At 41.8% G+C, this 19,926-nt stretch overlaps 2 protein-coding genes across 10 annotated transcripts in view; one reads left to right on the forward strand and one right to left on the reverse strand.

Moving 5' to 3' along the window:
* HSPBAP1 (HSPB1 associated protein 1) overlaps window positions 1-11,469 on the reverse strand; it is an 88,231-nt gene extending 76,762 nt beyond the window's left edge. For 2 of the 6 annotated variants that reach the window (XM_027106487.1, XM_027106467.1), the window contains exon 1: window positions 11,285-11,466. In XM_027106487.1, coding sequence (XP_026962288.1) covers window positions 11,285-11,342 — 58 coding nt within the window. In that variant the 5' untranslated portion in view covers window positions 11,343-11,466. Of the gene's footprint in view, window positions 1-11,284 lie in introns of all 6 variants that reach the window. The other 4 variants (XR_003432801.1, XM_027106457.1, XM_027106478.1 and 1 more) reach the window with 4 other exon arrangements.
* Window positions 11,470-12,492: 1,023 nt separating this feature from the next.
* Window positions 12,493-19,926, forward strand: part of SLC49A4 (solute carrier family 49 member 4) — a 92,304-nt gene continuing 84,870 nt past the window's right edge. The window contains exon 1 of one of the 4 annotated variants that reach the window (XM_027106496.1): window positions 12,493-13,227. In XM_027106496.1, coding sequence (XP_026962297.1) covers window positions 12,876-13,227 — 352 coding nt within the window. In that variant the 5' untranslated portion in view covers window positions 12,493-12,875. The remainder of the gene's footprint in view (window positions 13,228-19,926) is intronic. The other 3 variants (XM_027106516.1, XM_027106509.1, XM_027106504.1) reach the window with 3 other exon arrangements.

Raw genomic sequence — 19,926 nt, forward strand, 5'->3', positions numbered from 1 at the left:
CATAGAATGTTAATCCGGGATAGGAGGGTAAAGATTAATATTTGTTAAATAAAAGAACAAGTGGGGACTTCCCTGGTGGCGCAGTGGTTAAGAATCCGCCTGCCAATGCAGAGGGTACAGGTTCGGGCCCTGGTCTGGGAAGATTCCACATGCCACGGAGAAACTAAGCCCACAGTAGTGCGCCACAACTATTGAGCCTGCGCGCCTAGAGCCCGAGCTCTGAAACAAGAGAAGCCACCGTGGTGAGAAGCCCGTGCACCAGAACGATGAGTAACCCCCTCTAGGTGCAACTAGAGAGAGCCTGCGCGCAGCAACGAAGACCCAACGCAGCCAAAAATAAATAAATAAATTTATAAATATATATATTAAAAAAAAATTAAAGAACAATAAGTTTCTCTCTAAAGACATCTCAAGATGAAAGTTTGGGGGAAAGTTGAAAAATGCTTCATACTCTGATCCCCAAAACATGAATTTATGATTCTCTAGTACAATCAGCGAAACCCTCTATTTCAGTTACCTAATCTGTAATTACACTTACTCAAAAAATTGCGAAAAGCTCATGAATAATCCAAATTCCCCCTTCAACCAACCTTCTTCTAAACTTTCTGACAAAAGGAGGAGGGATGGAGAAGGACTCATCGAGGAACCTGAGTAATTTGTAGTTGTCTGAATGTGAGGCTTGTTTTTAAAGAAAATGAAAATTTAGGTCAGTTTGGCCCTCCTTTCTCAGACAAGGACAAAACCCAGAAACCTCTCCTAAACCAGTGGTGAAAGCGAGCAGGCTCTAAGCCCTCAGGAGCTGACATCTAAGAATACCGTGGCCCCTTCTGGGTAGTCAGGGCTCTCATGTGAGGACATCAGTGTGGGTGCTTCAGGGGATGGGCAGGTGCCAGAGGTGGGGCTACGTGGAGTAGGGAAGACAGAAGGCACTCTTAGGTCTCTATGTAAAAGAAGGCCCAAGTTTATCTTTAAGTGACCTTTACCTACTGAAGAGCCCTGTTAAGGAAAACAGGCTGTAACCAGGAATTGTTTAAAAAAGGTCTTAAGCCATGCCAGCCTATAAATGTAAGCACAGGGGTACCTAGATTGCAATGTACCAAGTCTTCCTGGACTTGGAGTGCCTGGATTCCCTGTGTATGAAAATGGACAAGCCACATTTTTTATTATATATTTTTAAAGTTTTGCTAGACCATGAAAAGCTACAATTCATTCATGATAATACCTGTTGCTTGTGACATATAAATTAGTACTACCCTTTGGGAAACAACTGGGAAAATGAAGCAAAAGTCTCAAAGAACCACCCATTAACCTAATAACTCATGTTAGAGGAATTTGCTTTTAACAAAATAATCATAAGCCACATACGTATTCATTTATACTATATATATGTACACACATATGCATAAAATATCTATTACTATAATAAAAAACCTGAAAATACAAACAACCAAATGTCTCAAAAGTAGAAAAATAATTTACTAAATATTTCTCCCATAGTACAGTCCCCTGGTACATTCAATTCATTAACAATAAAAATGAGGGCTCTGTAGCAATGTGTGGAGCTGTAGGGACTGGAACTGACTCAGAGAGTTATTGCAACAGCTAAGTGAGAGGAGTGGTAATAAGGCCCTGAACAACAAAGGGTGGCAGTGAGGAAGGCAGAGATGGTAGAGATGGAGAAATACTAGGAGAACAACATCAAAGACTATTATGACTCAAGAGATGTGGGGTAGGAGGCAGATGCAGCTGTAAGGAAGACTGAGGTTTCCAGACTTTGTGACTTGCCACGAGAGAAAGGTTAGGAGTGACATCTCCTTCTGTTAGGAAGATGAGAGTTTGGTTTTAATCATCATCATCATAACAATACCATATATTTACTTGTATAAGGCTCTACTATTTGCCACACACTTTTATATACATTAAAATAAAAGTGCTCATTGGATCCTCTAAGAAGCCTGTAAAACACAGGTACAGAAGGTATTTTATTTCCATTATCCAAATGAAGAAATGGAAGTTCAGATGTCAAAGGTCAAAACACCAGTGATGATAGGACTATAGGTCAGGTTCCCTGATTCCAAGTCCAATGCTCTTCCTACTGCATAATCCTGCTTCCAGAGAATTAAAACTGTAGGACTTACACTAGCACTAAAAACAGAGAGACAGTATAACCCAAAAAGATAAGCTGGTGCAGGCAGGCTTTAGATGGATCCATAGATAATAAATCCACATGTGCTGTTGGGGAGAGAGGAATGTTCTGGTTTGCGCACATGTTTGTATGTGTGGTGGGGGGAGTAGTTAATACCTATAGTAGAGATTGCTAGTTGCCTACCTTACCCACTACTGCTTCCTTCTTCCTCACTAACAGAACTTTGGGCAATGGGAGCGGCTGAAAAATTACATTTCCCAGATTCCTTTGCAGATAGGAGTGGCCAGATATATATCTGGAAGTTGCTGAGTCAGCCTTTCCCCCTTATCCTCCTCTCCTATATCCTGCCTGGAAAACAGACATCATGTTTAACCATCTCAACAGATAAAAGAAAGGCCCAGGAAATTGAAAACACTGGCTGAAAGAATGCAAAGATGTCCATCTTTGTGCCCCGGAACCAAAGCCAGCAAAATTGTATCCGCTGAACGCTTTCATATAAACACATTAACTCATAGTCAGGACTCTGTTATTAGTACATAACTGGTATAGCACCTTGCCTTCTGAGGCTATGGTTTTCAAGGACAACCACATTCTCCCTAGAGAGTGCTCTGTGGCTTAGGCTGGATGAATCATGGCTGGTGTGACTCACTGTAACATTCTTTCAGTTCTACGTTTGTAAAATGTTCAAGCTTTGAACATTTTGCTTCTAGAACTTTAAAAGGCAGAGAAAAACAGAAGCACCAGTCCTTTGGGGGTGACGATTTATTTATGCTGCTTATCTTAAATCAGAGCCAATAGATCACACGGCTTTGAATGTTTTCAAAACAGTTCTCGTATTTGTACACCTAAGTATGCGGGCATTAGTAACACGAGTAGTGTTTTGACAGAGGAGCTTCAAAGAAGTAAATAAATATTTTTTCCTCTAACATAACATTAAATTTTCTAAAAAAGTATTTAATGATCTGATCAAAAAATGCCAAACATCCCAAAGGTTATTTAATAGGAGACCCTAAAAACTAAAGTTTGCTGAGAAAGTACCAGGCCCAGTGATTGGAATATATTAAAAGCTCAAACATTTGCTAAATGAATGAAAAGGGCTATAAAGCATATGCAGAGTAGATCAGTATGATGCTCACCATAATAGGAAATTCACATATTTGAAGAATTTCAGGTCTATCAGTGAAATAAAACAATCAGCTGGTTGTGAGATAAAAGTAATCTGGGTTCTGATCGTTTAATCAACAATGAACTGGGCTATTAACAAATTTAAGTGTTACAACTTTCTTTAAAGAAGAATACAATCTACACTGTATTAATTAAATAGCCTAGGGATGCACCCAGTCATTCCATGCCAGGGATATTTGCAAAGAGCTATAAAAATTCTGAAGCAACCTCAAAAGCCTTTAAAGAATAAATGTATTTAGGTCTAAACTTGCAGCAAGTAGCAATTTCTAACAGAAACTGCTGGAAAAAATGATTAGTGATCTAGGTGTTGCACAATAGTCTCTTCTCCCTCTAAATGTAGCATGTTATTCAGATGATTGATTACAGCTTTGGTAACAATTCTTTGGAGATGGTGAAACACCATCAAAAAGCAATTTACTTTTTTCTCAGTTAATTTTTTCTCTAATTAGTGCAAAGGACAAGATAATTTGAAACCTAATTTCTCTGAATTTGCTAGCAATCTGGCTTCAGTCAATTAACATCTGGTTTGGATTTGTATCTGAGATTTAGAATTTAAGACAAGAAATATCAAGTTTCCAGAATACGCTCCTAATATTGATAGAATACAACAAAGACAAAGATCCTGAAATTGAAATTAACTCGCTTCTCATGTCAGGTAAAATTTTAATAATATTAATTTTAAATTTAATAGTTTTATATTTTATTAAAAAATTTTCAGAAGGTGACATCAGAGTAAGCCTCAAGTTACAATGCAGAGACTCACCACAGTGATACAGTATGAACAAAAAATTGGGTCCTAGCATTGGGAGCTAATTTATTTCTAAATATATACAGGTAAGCCTATGATGGCCTTCATCAATCTGATGACTACTGTATATATACACAAGGGTCATCTACCATCTGGAATGGTAGATATCAGCGTAAAAAATAATGAACATTTAGACCAGGTCAGAAAAACGCTGATGGAATTATGCAAGTACTACTTAACAAAATGACTGTGTTCAGACTGAAGACCGAATGGTAAAACTTACACCAAAGATGATTTTAATTTTATACTCACTATTTTAAAATGTCAATACGAACTAAGAAAATTCTGCTGCTGATGAACTGTCATAAACCCTTTGAATTTCAAGATCTAGAAGGTGGTGCTGACGAAGAAACCACAAAGTGTTGAGGCTGTGTTGACATGACCTTGCCAATACCAATGCTCGGTGTGGTAGTGAACACCCAACCAGGTTCAGGCTGGGGACTGGAGACAGTTACATGCTGGACATTTACCATCCTCTTCTTCCCATCTTCTTACACTTGTAACTCTTGCCCAGTTAACCCAGAATATTGTCTTCTCCTCCTCACTTTAATCCATTTATGAACCAGAAAATGACTCACAGCGCTTTTAAGTTCCTAAACCTAAAGCAAGATAAGTAAATCTATATTTTAAGTGAAGTTAATACTCAAAAGATTGGTGCCTCAAAGACTGGAGCTCTTTAAAATGCTTCGAAGTACCTTCAAAATTTCTACCAAAATGTTTCCATTTCTTCAGCCTCCACTAAGTAAATTTTCCGTAATTCAGAATAAACTGGGTATTTCATCTCTTTTCATCAAAAATATTCAACAGAAGAGTCTTGAAGAGGTATGTGGACACTGACATTCATAGTAGCACTACTCATCATAGCTAAAAGGTGGAAGCAACCCAAACATCCATTGACAGATGAAGGGATAAACACAATGTTTATACAGGCAGTGGAATATTATTCAGCCTTTAAATGGATGGAAATACTGTCACATGCTACAACATGGATGAAACTTGAGAACATTTTGCTACGTGTAAAAAGCCAGCTGCAGAAAGACAAATATGGTATTATTCTACTTACATGAGATACTAAAATAGTCAAATTCAAACAGAAAGTAGAATGGCAATTACCTTGGGCTGAGGAGAGAGAGAAAAGGGGAGTTATTTCCTAGGTACAGAGTTTCAGATGTGCAAGACAAAAAGGATCTGGAGATCTGTTTCACATTAATATGAATACACTTACTACTGAACAGTACTCTTAAAAATGGTTAGATGATAAATTTTATGGGTTTTTTTGGTCACAATTTTAAAAATACTGAACAGTTCTGTTCAGTAATTACTGAAAAAATTTTAAAAAATTTATTTATTTAAAAAATTTATTTATTTTATTTTTGACTTAAAAATTTATTTATTTAAAAAAATTTATTTATTTAATTTACTTTTTGGCTGCATTGTGTCTTCATTGCTGCACGCAGGCTTTCTCTACTTGCAGTGAGTGGGAACTACTCTTCATTGGGGTGCACGGGCTTCTCACTGCGGTGGCTTCTCTTGTTGCGGAGCACGGCTCTAGGGGCGTGGGCTTCAGTAGTTGTGGCACGTGGACTCAGCAGTTCTGGCTTGCGGGCTCTAGAATGCAGGCTCGGTAGTTGTGGCACACGGGCTTAGTTGCTCTGCAGAATGTGGGATCTTCCTGGACCAGGGCTCGAACCCCTGTCCTCTGCATTGGCAGGTGGATTCTTAACCGCTGCGCCACCAGGGAACCTCTATCTTGTAATAACTTTTAATGGAGTATAATCTGTTAAAATGCTGAATCATGTTGTACACCTGAAACTAATATAATATTATATATCAACTATACTTCAATTAAAAAAATTAATCAGAAAAAAATTTTAAACTATCAGAGCCCAATGGAAACAAATACAGTCTCAGTCTGAAAGGCAGATGCAAAGTATTGATTTTTAATTTCACTGAAACGCTTCAACCAATGTATGATCCTAGAAGTAACATCTCACATTCAGAATTCGAGTTGATTCCTTTTTATTTTTTGTTTTTTGCAGTACGCGGGCCTCTCACTGTTGTGGTCTCTCCCATTGTGGAGCACAGGCTCCGGACGCGCAGGCTCAGCAGCCATGGCTCACGGGCCCAGCCACTCCGCGGCATGTGGGATCTGCCTGGACCGGGGCACGAACCCGTGTCCCCTGCATCGGCAGGCGGACTCTCCTCCACTGCGCCACCAGGGAAGCCCCTCGAGTTGATTCTTAACAGTAAGTAGTTTCATGTTTGTTTAAGTCCATTTTTTTAAGAGTAGTTTTGGGTTTAAAACAAAATTAGGGGCAAGTACAGAAAGTTCCCATATACCCCCTCCCCTCATACATACATGGCCTCCGCATTATCAACGTTACTCACCAGAATGGTACATTTTTCACCAAAGATGAACCTAAACTGGCACATCATAATCACCCAATGTCCACAGTGTATCTTAGGGTTTACGCTTGGTGTTGTGCAGTCTATGGATTTGAAAAGTATAATGACATATATCCACCACTACAATATCCTACGAAGTACTTTCACTGTCCCCCAAATCCTCTGTGCTCTGCTTACTCATGTTTGTTTTTAATAATTTCCAAGCTGTTACTTCAGACAAAAAAAATAACACATCCTTGTACATATACATACAATGGAATTTTATTCAGCCATAAAAAAAAAAGAGAAATTTTGCTATTTGCAACAACATGGATGGATCTATTGGGTATTACGCCAAGTCAGACAGAGAAAGATAAATACCATATGATTTTACTTAATGTGGAATCAAAACAAACAAACAAGCAAACAAAACAAAAACAGACTCATAGACACAGCACAAACAGGTGGTTTTGCCAGAGGGGAGGAAGGTGTGAGTGGGGGAAAAAAGGTGAAGGAGAGATTAAGAGGTACAAACCTCCAGTTATGAAATAAATAAGCCATGACAATGATATAATATACAGCATAAGGAACATGGTCAATAATATTGCAATAACTTTGTATGGGGCAGATGGTTACTAGTCTTATTGTGGTGATCATTTCATAATGCACGCAAATGTCAAATCACTATGTAATATACGTGAAAATAATATATTGTATGTCAATTATACTTCAGTTAAAAAAAAAATCACATCCTTGGAAGCAAACCCATTACTTTGATATCCATAGAGCTTAGCATAGGGCTTGGCATAAACTAACACCAAATAAATGTTTTCTGAATTCACAGCTCATTTTTAACAATGCATAAAACTTTACTAAGATTAACCATTTGTTTTCTCCACCTTTGTAAAATGAACTATTGAGCATGCTCACAGCAGTCTCAAAACAAAGGGATCAGTTCCACGATTTCATGCTCACCTCCACTGGTTCCCTCTCCAGCTCCCGATCACACTATTCGCCACTAATTGACTCCTAATCATCCCTGTCCCAACAGCAACTTGACAAAGCTTCTTCACTCTCAAATCCCCAATACCTCTCTCCACTCCCTCACTCAGGGCGGTGCCTTACCCTGTTCTTCTGAGAAAAGTGAAACCCACGACTTCCTTCTTCACTTCAACGTTCTGGTTCACCCTGCTCCTCTCTGGTCTCCAAGGTTATAATCTTCCTCCTTTCAGCTGTGTACGCTGCACATTCCACTCCAGTAGCACCAGTCTGTCTCTTCGCTTTTTTCCCCACCCTCTGCCCTCTATGTGCCTTGGGCTTTTCTCCACTCACTTCCACTCCTGGCCTCTCCTTGCCAGAAACAACTTCTTCCATTCATTTCCATATTCAAACTACAGTTGTCCCTCAGCATCAGAGGGGGATCGGTTCCAGGACCCCTAAGAATACCAGAACTCTTGAGCGCTCAAGTCCTTTAGAGTGGGCCTGTGGGACCTGAGGCTGCGTGCAGAGTGAGGACTGTACACCAAACCTTCAAATTACTCGCAGAAGCACAGACCAATCCAATTTGTATTCGTTCTTTCTCCTCTCACACCCAAAGCATGTAATGTGTGTAATATTTACAACCCATCTAACTGCCTCCTGCCGTGCGAATATGTATTATACTACAAGTCTTTTAATCTGTGTTCTTTTCCCCCAAAGTATATTTATAGGGTATTTTAGAGCAAGAACTGTCTTTAACCTCACTGTACAAGAGTCTCCTGTTCATAGTGTACATTCAAATATTTTTTGATAATGGAGTGGTAATAAGTTTGCTCAAAAATTAACTTTTCTATGACCCCCACAATATTCGTTACTATACTAAACATAGTGAAACTTTCACATGCATTTATTTGATGTATGTATTTTTCTTACCCTTTATTCACATAAGCCTTATCTAATTTAAAGCAAAGTCTTCTCTTCCAGTAGGATTTTGCCCATTTAACTTACTTTGTAATGGTAATAAGCAGTCACCCCAAAGTGGTTTTTCTGGGGAGGATGACAGTTTAAAATAGGGTTGAAAGTTCCACAGATAGGATTTGGAGAATCCTTTAATACAAAAATTTGAAGTCACCTGCAAAAATGTGTACACATGCTATATTGTTCAGGGGAGCAAATCCATACTTTCATCAGTTCTCCTTAGGACTTCAAGATTAAGGATCACCAGTTTCCTCAAAAAGTTAAATATGGAATTACCACATAGCCCAACAATTCCACTCTTAGATATATGCCCAAGAGAAGCTGAATACATATGTTCCTACAGAAACTTGTAAACAGATGTCCATAGCAGCATTCTTCATAGCAGCCCCAAAGTGGAAACCCAATGCCCACTGATGAATGGATATGCAAAATATGGCATATCCATACTACAGAATATTATTCAGCCACAGAAAGTAATGAAGTACTGGTACATGTTACAGCATAGAAGAACCTTGAAAACATGATGCTGTGTGAAAGAAGCCAGACACAAAAAGCCACATATTGTATGATTCCATTCACATGAAATGCCCAGAACAGGCAAATTCATAGAGACAGAGTAGATTAGTGATTGCCAGGGGATGGAGAGAGGATGAATGGGGAGTGACTGCTAATGGGAACTAGGTTTCTTTTTGATGTGATGAAAATGCTCTGGAATTATAGTAGTGATGGCTGCACAACTTTGTGAACATACTAAAAAACATTTTAAAAGGGTGAATTTATGGTATTTGAATAAAGAATAAAAACCTCCTCTTCCCCGGCTACATGCTTAACATCTTCTTTTGCATCATCCTCTCAAACCTAAATGTTATGCATTCACATTAAAACTCAACAGTGCTCCCAACCACCTCCTTCTTCTTCAGGTTCCTAATTTACATGTAGTTTTCTCAGGCTGAAAAATTTCAGAGATATTTCCAATTTCTTTTCTCTCAGTTTCAACATCAGTCAGTCACCAATGCCAGCACTTTTTATTAACAATAAAGATAGTTGCCATTATTAAATATGTAATTTCTGCCAGACATTTATGCTAGATGATCTACAAGTATCTTTAATTTTCACAATAGTTATGCACGTTAGAGAGAAGGATGCTGTAGCTAAGGGGGTTTAAGTACCTTGTCCTTCAGTCTTTCTCCCTCCAAGCTATCCTCCACCCTTCAGCCGCAGTGATCTTCCTAAAACCAAATCTTATTGTGTTACTCCCCCATTACTCCCCCACCTAAAGCTCCTCAAAGACTCCTTAACTTGGTATAAGGTGCCCTTCAGGATCCCTGTCTCTTACATTCCTTACACCAACTTCTTTCAGTTCCTGGACTATGCCATGCTCTTTCTCCTCCTGCCTCTGGACTTGGTACGGGGTTCTCTTACTCATTCACTCAACAAATATGTATTAAGTGCCCCCTAGGAGCCTGACATTGTATTTGCTGCTTGGGCAAACGCTGTGAATGACACAGATATATGTTCTTCCCTCAAGGTACTTAAGGTCTAAGGGAAGAAACGATAATAAACAAGTAATTACAGATTGTGATAAGTGAAATGAAGGAAGCAGGATGCCGTATTATATAAAACATCTAGGGTAAGGGTCAGGGGAAAACTACGATGACTGTTTTAGATAGGTTAATCTGGTAAGGTCTCAGGTGGTGACATACCTTAAAATCTGAAGACTAAGAAGTCAGTTATATGAAAAGCAGGTAAGAGCAGAGGGGGTGATGAGTGACAAGAGATGCTCCTGGAGACATCAGCAGAACCCAGACCAAGGATTTTTGTAGGCTGTGGTTAGGAGTTTGGATTTTAACCTAAGTTCTTAGTGCAATGGATTTCACTGAAGAATTTTGAGTAAGAGAGTGTCACTTTTTGCCACTGAATGGAGAAGGGATTGGAGGGGCACAAGAAAGGAAACGGGGACACATGGCCCGAAGATACAGTAGTGGTTTAGGTGAGAAATGTGGATGATGTGGACAAAGGTGTGATAGAGAAGGAGGAAAAAAGTAGACAGATTAGATGCAGAGTTGACCTGACGAGCAAAGTCATCAGCTGGAAGTGAGGAAGAGATGAAGAGAGGATATAAAGAGTTTGGGGAATTGCCATTGGGGAAAGAAAGTAAGGTTACTATAGAAACAGAGGATCAGAAGGATCTCAGGCCCATACTGAGTGAATACTCAAGAGGTTGACCATTTTCATTTTATAATGTCATCAATTTGCCCAGGACTTTTTCAGTGTGCACTAATAGTATTCACGTTACCAGGCATTAGTCATTCTTTTTCCTTTCCAGGCCCCTCTACTCAACCGGGAAAAGGCATTGTTATATACAATCAAAAGTCTCTGGATCCCATGGCAGTACCCAGAACAGTGCCAGGCACGGAGCAATCATTCAATAAATGCTAACAGGGATCTCAGGCTCACCGGCCTTCAAACTTCATCCGTTCTCTAAAGCAGGATTCCACTGAAATCATACTCCTGTTCACAAAAGTCCCAGATATCTCCACTTATCTCAAGGGTGGTTCAATCTACTGTAACAGTCACAACACCCTCATGTGTGAAACAGCACTGGCAGGATGGGGGGATACTGGACCTATACGATGATCAAAAATCTGGGTGCTACAATTTGAAAAAAGACACGTTCAGTAGAAAGCAAATAGTTTTCCTCATAGCTTACTGCAGGGCCGAAGGGACAAACGGCCACATGAGAGGTGCCAAGAGTCAGCTGGCACAGCGTTGTACTCACGGTCTGAGTTCTGCCTGGCACCTACCTTCTTCCTCTCCAGATTCAGAGTCCTCATTAGTGAACGCCCCGGAGTCTGCTGCCATGGAGATCACTACACGGGCTCCACCCGAAACCAAAAGTGAAGTGGAGCGGGAGCCGGGTCAGAAAGAGGCCAAAACCCGGGGTCCGAAGCCGCAGCACAGGCAAGAGTCGCAGCGGCTGCTACCGGGCTCTTCCGGAAGCGGCACGCGCGTGAAAGTCATGTGACGGGCACTGGGAGGGGCCACGCGGTTTATTTTGATTCTTGAGTGGTGGAAATGTAAGCACGTGGTCGCGGTTGTGGTGCTTTTTACTTTCCCCAGACCGTAATCGTCTTCCGGTGTAGACTTTTCTTGGCTTCTTTTCTGGTTTTCCTCAATTCCTTCCTTTTCGCCTTGGCGCTTTCTTCCTCCCAACAGTATTGGAGTTTTAGGGAATGGTTTGCTTTTTGTGGGGCTCGGAGCAGTGGAAAGTGGCTCGGCGTTTGCTTACTCTGCAGTCGCTTGGATATCAGGAGAGCTCACGCTTCTCTTCCCCTTCTGTTCCCGACTCTTGCCCTTCTGGCAGCAAAATGATCCACCTGGCTTTCGTGGCTACCGGGCAATGTGAACCTCAGGCGCATGTTCTTTAATTGAGTTGCCTGTGACTCATTTCCCGACCAAAACAAGCCAAATCGCTTGACTTAGGTTTTCAAGGACACTAACCGACAGCTGTCAGGCTTTTGGATTTGTATATCAAAATAACCGGTTGCTTGGTCAAGAGATCGACAACCTCCACTCTTCTCTTTACTCTTTGTGTAGTCAAAATCATAATAACTGGAGATGAATCTAGGTCATTTGGGGGCAAAAATCTTTCAGTTTTAATCGAAATATCTTTATTGCTCTTCTGTTAATAACAGGCAAAATAGTAGAAAGAGATCTATATCGTATATATACATGAATGAAATTGACTCGTTTTAAATTTCCTCATTGGGTATGTAAAGCACACAAAAAATGGCTGATTTAACAGGGCTGTACTTACTGTACATAAAAAACAAATGATTTTCATGCGGCAATCCTCTGGGTTCCCTACTACGCCTAAATCTTATCCTATCTCCCTCTCTAATTTATGAAGTTATAAACCCAACAGAAATGAAAATTAACCCAATATAGAAGCAAGCAATATATGGCTTAAGTGACTGGAGATCTCCGAGTTGTTTATTAGGCACAGGACGTGAACATGTACACTTCCCCCAGCAATCCCGGGTTCCTAGCCCAGCCTCCTGTACTACAGCCCCTCCGGGAGTTTCCTTTTCCTGGGGCTCAGCGGCGCTCCTCCCTGCCTTCCCAATTCCTCCCGATCCCCGCTCTGGGACACCGGCTCCACTCCCTCTTTCGCCGAGGTTTTCTCTCCACCGCCCGGCGAGAGGCTAGCCCGGCTCCGCACCCCAGCCCCCTCCTCGCCCATCGCACCTGCCCCGCCTCCCGGACCGGGGCCGGCTCGCGCGGCGCAGGCGCAGCAACGCGGCCGCGAGGCCGAGGGCGACCAAAGCAACCTCGGGTTCCACCTTCTCTGACAGTATCCGCGCTGGGCAGCGACCCCGCGGGCCGCGCGTCGTAATGGGCTCGGGCTGGAGCAGCGAGGAGGAGCGGCAACCGCTGCTGGGACCCGGGCTCGGGCCTGCGCCGGGGGCTGCTTGGAGAAGCAGGGGGGAGGCGGCGGCGGCGGCGGCGGCGCTGCCCGCGGCAGCCCCGAGTCCCGGGAGGGTGTACGGGCGCCGCTGGCTCGTGCTGCTGCTCTTTTCGCTGCTGGGGTTCGTGCAGGGCCTGGTCTGGAACACCTGGGGCCCCATCCAGAACTCGGCGCGCCAGGCCTACGGCTTCTCTAGCTGGGACATCGCGCTCCTCGTGCTCTGGGGGCCCATCGGCTTCATGCCCTGCTTCGCGTTCATGTGGCTCCTGGACAAGAGAGGTGAGGGGGTACCGGGAGCGCCGGCCGTTGATGTCACCCCTAGGGAGCCGCCTCCCTCGGCTTCGTTTTAGGGGTTGTGTGAGGTGACCGAATGTTGCTGGCATCCCATTCCTGACTAGGAACACTCTGTCCCCAAAGCGACAAATGAGGGAAGGCTTCTTTGTAGATACAGTGTTTTCATCAAGGCCAGTTATGCAACAGCAGGGATTAAGCGAGCTCTAAATGTTCAAGTTTTTGCATATTTGGACATCAGAGCATCCCCATGCACGTGCTATGTGTGTTTTTTACACCTGACAAAAATGACTGATGCTTTGACTTCAAAGGGATTTGGGGATTTTGAGGGTGAAAGGTCAGAAAATAGACTGATGATGCTCAGATACAGGGAAGTAATGAGCTGGCTTTGCATAATAGATGACTCAAGCCCAGGAAGAGCTGTTGGGGAACTCGGATCTGACGCTTTGGTTTCTGGCAAATGGTTCTGGAAAATGGTGCACAGCAGCTTTAAAGTGTGTGTATGTGACTAGGTGCAAGTGTCAGTTGAGATTTTTAACTCTCAGATGAAGCTTGCAGATGAATGAAGACTCTCTTTTCATAGAGAATACTTTGGACAGACATCTCACGTTACCACTTGCCAGTATGATTCTGTGAGGAGAAGAAAAGGTCATGGGATTGAATGATTAGGCATTGAATTACACCACACAAGTATGGGTAAATGATTCATGATCAATGTGATGTAGCTGCTAAAAAGTGCAGGACAGTTTTAGGCACAGAAGTGTAGTATCTAAAACAAGAGAAATAGTTTGAAATGCTCTATTCTAGTGTTCAGTTCTGAGCGTTAATTTTTAGAAGGCCATGGGCAAACTGGAGAGCTTTAAAAGTTGTGTGACAAGAATGTAAAGGATGTAAAAATCCATAATGTGTCAGATGAAGGAAATTGGGTGTGCCAAGCTTCAAAAAGAAACTTGAGGCAGAATATAAATATGTGAAGACCAAGTAAATGAGGAATTAGGCTTAATGTGCATAGTTCTAGAAGGAAGAACTAAACTGAGTGAAGTCACAAAGGGCTGTAACTCAAAGGGATACAGGGAAGAACCTTCTAACAATGAAAGTGTCCAGCCCTGGAAGGTGTGGAACTTCCAGGTAGAGCAAGTACTTAGGCAGAGATATGTGCTAGATGCTGAGGAAGGGTTTCTTGTACTGAATGGAGGTTTTCTTTGTTTGGATTTGTTTGTTTTTAAACTAAATTTAGACTTTATTTGGATTTCACCAGTTTTTCCACTAGTGTCTTTTTTTTTTCCTGTTCCAAGATTCAGTCGAGGGTCCCAAATTGCATTTAGTTGTTATTTCTTGTTAATCTCCTTCAATCTGTGACAGTTCCTCTGTCATTCCTTACAAGGTTGGATAACTTAAGGGGAAATGCTATTTTATTGTTTCTTTTTATTAACTTTTTATCAGGAGCATTTTTCAATATTATTCCCTAAATTTAGCCAGCCTTGTTTTTATGGTACAAAAATGTTAATTTTGTCCTTTTTATTATAATTATATCTACTATCCATGGCCAGATAAATTAGGGACTATGTATTCTCTTTATAAAATAAGTTACTTTAGGAGTTCTTTCAGAGTTTCTGTGACTATATGGTGAATTCTATTTTATGTTTTCTGTTGGTTAGAGCAACAAAAAATAAATTTAAAATTCTCTCACTTAGGAAGTGGTTTCCTTTTCAGTAGGAGAAAGCCAGTTTCCTTCCATATGTTGGCTGTCCTGCTGCCTATGTCCTCTTTGCATACATAAAAGTAAGTTCCTGGTATCCCTGGGTACTAAAGTATCTTTCTCCCTAGAGGATAGGTCTGGTCTTCCTACTGCCATGGATCCACCCAACTTAGTAGAAGACCAGGTATCTTTCTGAAATCGGTTTTGTACCCTCTCAGTCCTTTTCATTTTCCAGCAAGGAGATAAAAGGGGACTACCTAGTGAGATAATAGGAGACCAAAAGTGAGTGTGCCCTAGAAGCTTAGTGAAGAAAATTTCAACAAGGAGATAACACCTAAATTTGTGCCAAGCTCTAGGGAGATAGTCCTCATGGAGCCTACATTCTAGTGAGGAGATCCAGGCAAAAACAACAATAAAATTAAATATTTAGTGTGTCAGATGGTGATAAATGTTTTAGAGAAAAATGAAACAAGGCAAGAGAGAAAGGGGATGTGATTGGGTGATACTCTCTTCTAGACTGTCAGGGAAGGACTTACTGATAATGTGTGTTTGAGCAGAGACCTGAGGGGAAAAGGAAACCTACCTTGTCAATTCTGGACAGGGCTGTTTTGGACAAAGACAAAGGTCTTAAACTTGTTTGGCATATTCGAGAAAGAGCAATGAGGCTTCTGTGGCTGAGTTGAGCCATAAGGGAAACCACAGTAGAAGGTGAGGCCAGAGAGGTGGTGAGAGGCTGAAATCATGCAGGGCCTCTGGCCTGAAGGAGTGAGGAGGGCTCACTCCACTGGAAGGTCTGAGCAGAAGAATAAAATGACGACTCTGCTATTGTCTTGAGAACAAGAGCCAGAGCAGGGAGACCGGTTGGGAGGCTGTTGGAACAGCTGAGATGGGGCTGATGCTGACTTCCAACTGGGGTGATAGTAGTGAAGGATTTGAGTATTGTTGATGGATAGGCAGAGGTGGAGTGTGAGAAAAGGGGAAGATTTAAGATGTTTCTCAACTTCTTTAGCATTAGTAATTGGGAGAACCAAGCTGCAGTTTACTGAGATGTAGAAGATTGTGGAAGGAGCATTTGGGGGTAGACGGCATGCAGATCAGGAATCTGAAATTCCTGTTAGATATACGACAAGCTAAACTGTCAGTTTATTCCCTGAGCAATAGATTTGGGATTTGTCAACCTATAATGGTATTTAGAGTCTTGGAGCTGAGTGACATCACCTGTGGAGAGGGATCTTGCTTCAGAAGACTGAGCCCAGGGGCATTGCAGCATTCAGAGCTTGGGAAGATAAGGACGAACCAGCTAGTGAGGACTGAGAGTAGAGCCGGGTTTAGCACCATGGAAATCTTTGGTATCCTTTAAAAGAATAGTCTCACTGGAGTGGTGGGGGTGAGTTCATGAGTGTAGACATTATGTCAAACACACTTTAAGGGGCAGCAGAGAAATGAGGGAGTAGCCAGGGGGAATGTGGCTACTGAGAAAGTATTTTTAAAGATAAGAGAGAAAGAAAAAAAAAGAGAAAAAAAAGATAAGAGATACTAAAGCATATCTCTGGAATGCAATATCCTAATGGATCCAGTAGAAAAGGAGAAATTGACAGTGCTGGAGGGAAGGGGAAGAACTGCTGTAGCCATGCCCTTGACTAAGCAAAATGGGATGCAGTCCTCCAGAGTACAAGTAGACAGGTTGGCCTTAGATAGAAGTGTCCACAGCTAATTCTTCAGTAGCAACAGAAGAAAAGGTAGAGTGTATAGATATGGATGCACGTGGTGGGTAGTAGGAGCTCGTGGGAGTTATCTTTGTTTACAGTTCTCAGAAAATAGAAAGCAGAATTACCACCTGACAGCGAGGATAGGAGAACAATTCTTGGAAGATTGAGGAGACACGATAAGTTGTAGTACTAGTTCCTAGGAAAGGAGAGAACACACGGACTAGAAAATTGTAGTGGGATTGTCGGGCAGCTCAGAGGGCCTGCTTTAAGTGACTGGGCATTAATTTCAAGTGAGACCAATCAGCATGGCCGTTTGTTTTCCTCCAGCCTGTTCTGTTGGGCAAGCACAGGCATGGGCAGAGTTGGCAGAGAGAGAGATCACCAGAGTTGCGGTTTGCCAGGTGTGTAGGACTAAGAACGTGCAGGCCAGGAGTAGAGGATTATGTAGAGAGTGATATAACAGTGGACTACGGGATCTAAGCTGGGTAAAAAAGAAAAGGAAACACCTGAGGTAGATAAGAAAAAGTAGTAGCCTCCAAAATTGTCATTCCCAATCGATGAAGAATTTAGAGTACTAGAAGGAATGAGTGGGAAGGAGAGGAGGTCATGGTTGAAGAATGGGACGCTTGAAATTGGGATTATGTCGTGGACGCAATTAGGGTAAAGATAAGGTCAGAGTATAACAAAGAGAGTGGACAGCCGAGGTAGGGTAGAGGGCATGATTGTGGAATAACAAGTCAGGGGACTGAGAGGGCAGGATATTGAAAGGATCATATCTGGTATTGAAATCACCAGATTCATGAAAGAAGTAGTGTCCTCAGGAGTAGTAACGAGCCAAAACAGTTTCAAGCCATGAGGGCGAATGACGTGGAGGCAGGTATGTGGTGGTCTGCAGACAACTGCAGCAGGGAGTGGTGAGTATGACAGTCAGATAGAATTGGATCAAAGGCTGTTCTGGCCATGATGGATTAACAGGAACTGGATTTATCCTTCCATCTTAAACAACTAAAAACAGAAAACAAAATCAAAATATACGAAACAGTGGTTTTCAGACATTGGACAAAAGGTAGAGGTCAGTGATCCTTACGATTACTTCTCACAGAGATCTGTAGTTCAAACAGAGCCCCACAGTTTTCCCAAGTGGAGGAGACAGTTAAGAAGTCTTAAGAGGCCACCATAGCTAGAATTCTTAGGGTAGAGTAACAGAGAGGAAAAGGGTTCACAGAGAGAGAGTTCTAGATCTGCAGGGAGTTCCTCTTGAGTCTTCAGCTGGGCACTGATTAGCAGTTACACATGAAGAAACTACTTAAGTCTGAGAAAAGGACTACGAAAAAGGAACAGGCAGAAAAATTCTCGCAGTTCACATAAGGCTGGGAATTGTTCACATTCCCAATAGCCAGAATGGGAAAACCTCATAATACACAGGAAGTTTGGTTGAATACTCAGAAGGGTGTTGCCTCGGCAGTAAAGACAAACAGAGCTCTAAACTAAAGGCTTCTCTGGTTCCACCTAATAAAGCTTAAAAGTACTGCTTGAACAGATTAAAAATAACTGTATCCCAGAACATTGTTCAAAAATATTTAAAGGAGTTGAAAAAAAAAATCCATCACCCAACAAAATTCAGAATTCCTGACATCTAAATCAGAAATTACCAAACGTGCAAAGAAGGAGGAAAATACAACACATAAAGAGGAGAAAAAGCAATCAGTAGAATAGATCAAGAAATATTACAGATGATAGAATTAATAGACAGGGACATCGAAGCAGCTACTGTGAATAAATATACTACATATATTCAAGAAGACAGAACAAAGCATGTTAAGGAGAGACATGGAAGACATAAAAAGTCCAACATTAAATTTCTGGAGATGAAAATGTAATCTGTGTCTGAGACCCAAAAAATACACTGGACAGGATTTAAGAGCAGATTAGACATTGTAGAAGAAAAGATTAGCAAACTTGAAGATGTAGTAATAAATACTATCCGAAGTGGAACACAGGAAATAAAACCCAAAAAAACACAGGTATCAGGGAGCAGGACAGTTTTAAGTGACCTAATATACATATTAGAGTCCCAGATGAGAAGAGATTGGTAAAGGGAGAGGGCATGGATTGAGATAAAATGGGGAGGAAAAATTGAAGAAATAATGGCAGAAAAATTTCCACATTTGATGATATCCATAAACCCAGAAATCTAAGAAATTCAAGAATCCAGTTTGAGGAAACAGCATGAAGAAAAAAACCACACCAAGCAAATCTCAGCGTGCCTAACACTACAGCAAGGCACCTCGTAATCATAGTGCTTAAACCAGAGGAAATCAAAGCATCGAGAGGAACCTGGGAGCTTTAGGGGGGAGGGAGTAACAATGATCTGGAAGGGGCTGGGGAAGCACTGTCCTCAGGGAAGAGGTTTCAGAGTAGTAAAAAGGTGAAGACGGTGAAGAGCTTGAAAATATAGGGATTCTACTGATCCGCTGATTCTGAGCGCTCCAGGAGTCACAGTGGAAAGATCTGGGGAGTTGAGGCGCTGGCAGAGATGAGGTCGGATTTGGGTATGCATGAAGCCCTGTTGGGACGAGGATGACCTGTGAATCTTGGGTCTCTTGTGACCAGTGTGAACAGGAAAAGCAGGCATGATGTGGTTAGTCCTCCTGGTGTCCAAGGCAGATCGGGGTGGCGAGGCCAGGCTGTAGCTGTTGAGGGTAGGGACAGGTGGTCTTGCCAGGCGCAAGCAGAGCTTCACTCCAGCTGATGGAAGTGTGGGGCCTGGGGAGGGTGGTTTTAGCAGATCAAACTCATTTCCGTGCATCTACTACACATAGTTTGTGTGGTGGGGTGTTTTTTTACTTTTGTTTTGTTTTTTTTTTTTTTGCCATCATGTTTTTAGGCACCGATTGTGGAGACTCTCTTCCTGTACCCAATAGGTTCCTGGCATAAGGAGTTATCTCATCCATTGGAAGGGGGCTTCCTGCAGAGTCTGGATGCCGTATTTGAGTAGAATTTATTTTTATTTTCAATCATGGTTGGTTTTCTGAAATTATTCCCGTACCTTTCATCAGATGGTTTTTGCACTCACATCCTAGTACTGTAATCACTTGGGATCTATTTATATGAAGGTCCTAGATGTCTCATAAGCATATTTTCCTGGGGTCCTTATACCTCTCCTTCCCAAAGTCAGTTGTTATCTTTTTGATTACATGGAACTGCAGAGCCCTGCCTTGTCAAGATCCAAATGAGATCAAGAAAGCATTCTATTCAAAACTGAGCAGCAGCTGAGGT

Source organism: Aethalodelphis obliquidens, unplaced genomic scaffold (assembly GCF_003676395.1).
Source record: "Aethalodelphis obliquidens isolate GAN/ISIS:26980383/991018 unplaced genomic scaffold, ASM367639v1 scaffold1, whole genome shotgun sequence".
NCBI lineage: Eukaryota > Metazoa > Chordata > Mammalia > Artiodactyla > Delphinidae > Aethalodelphis > Aethalodelphis obliquidens.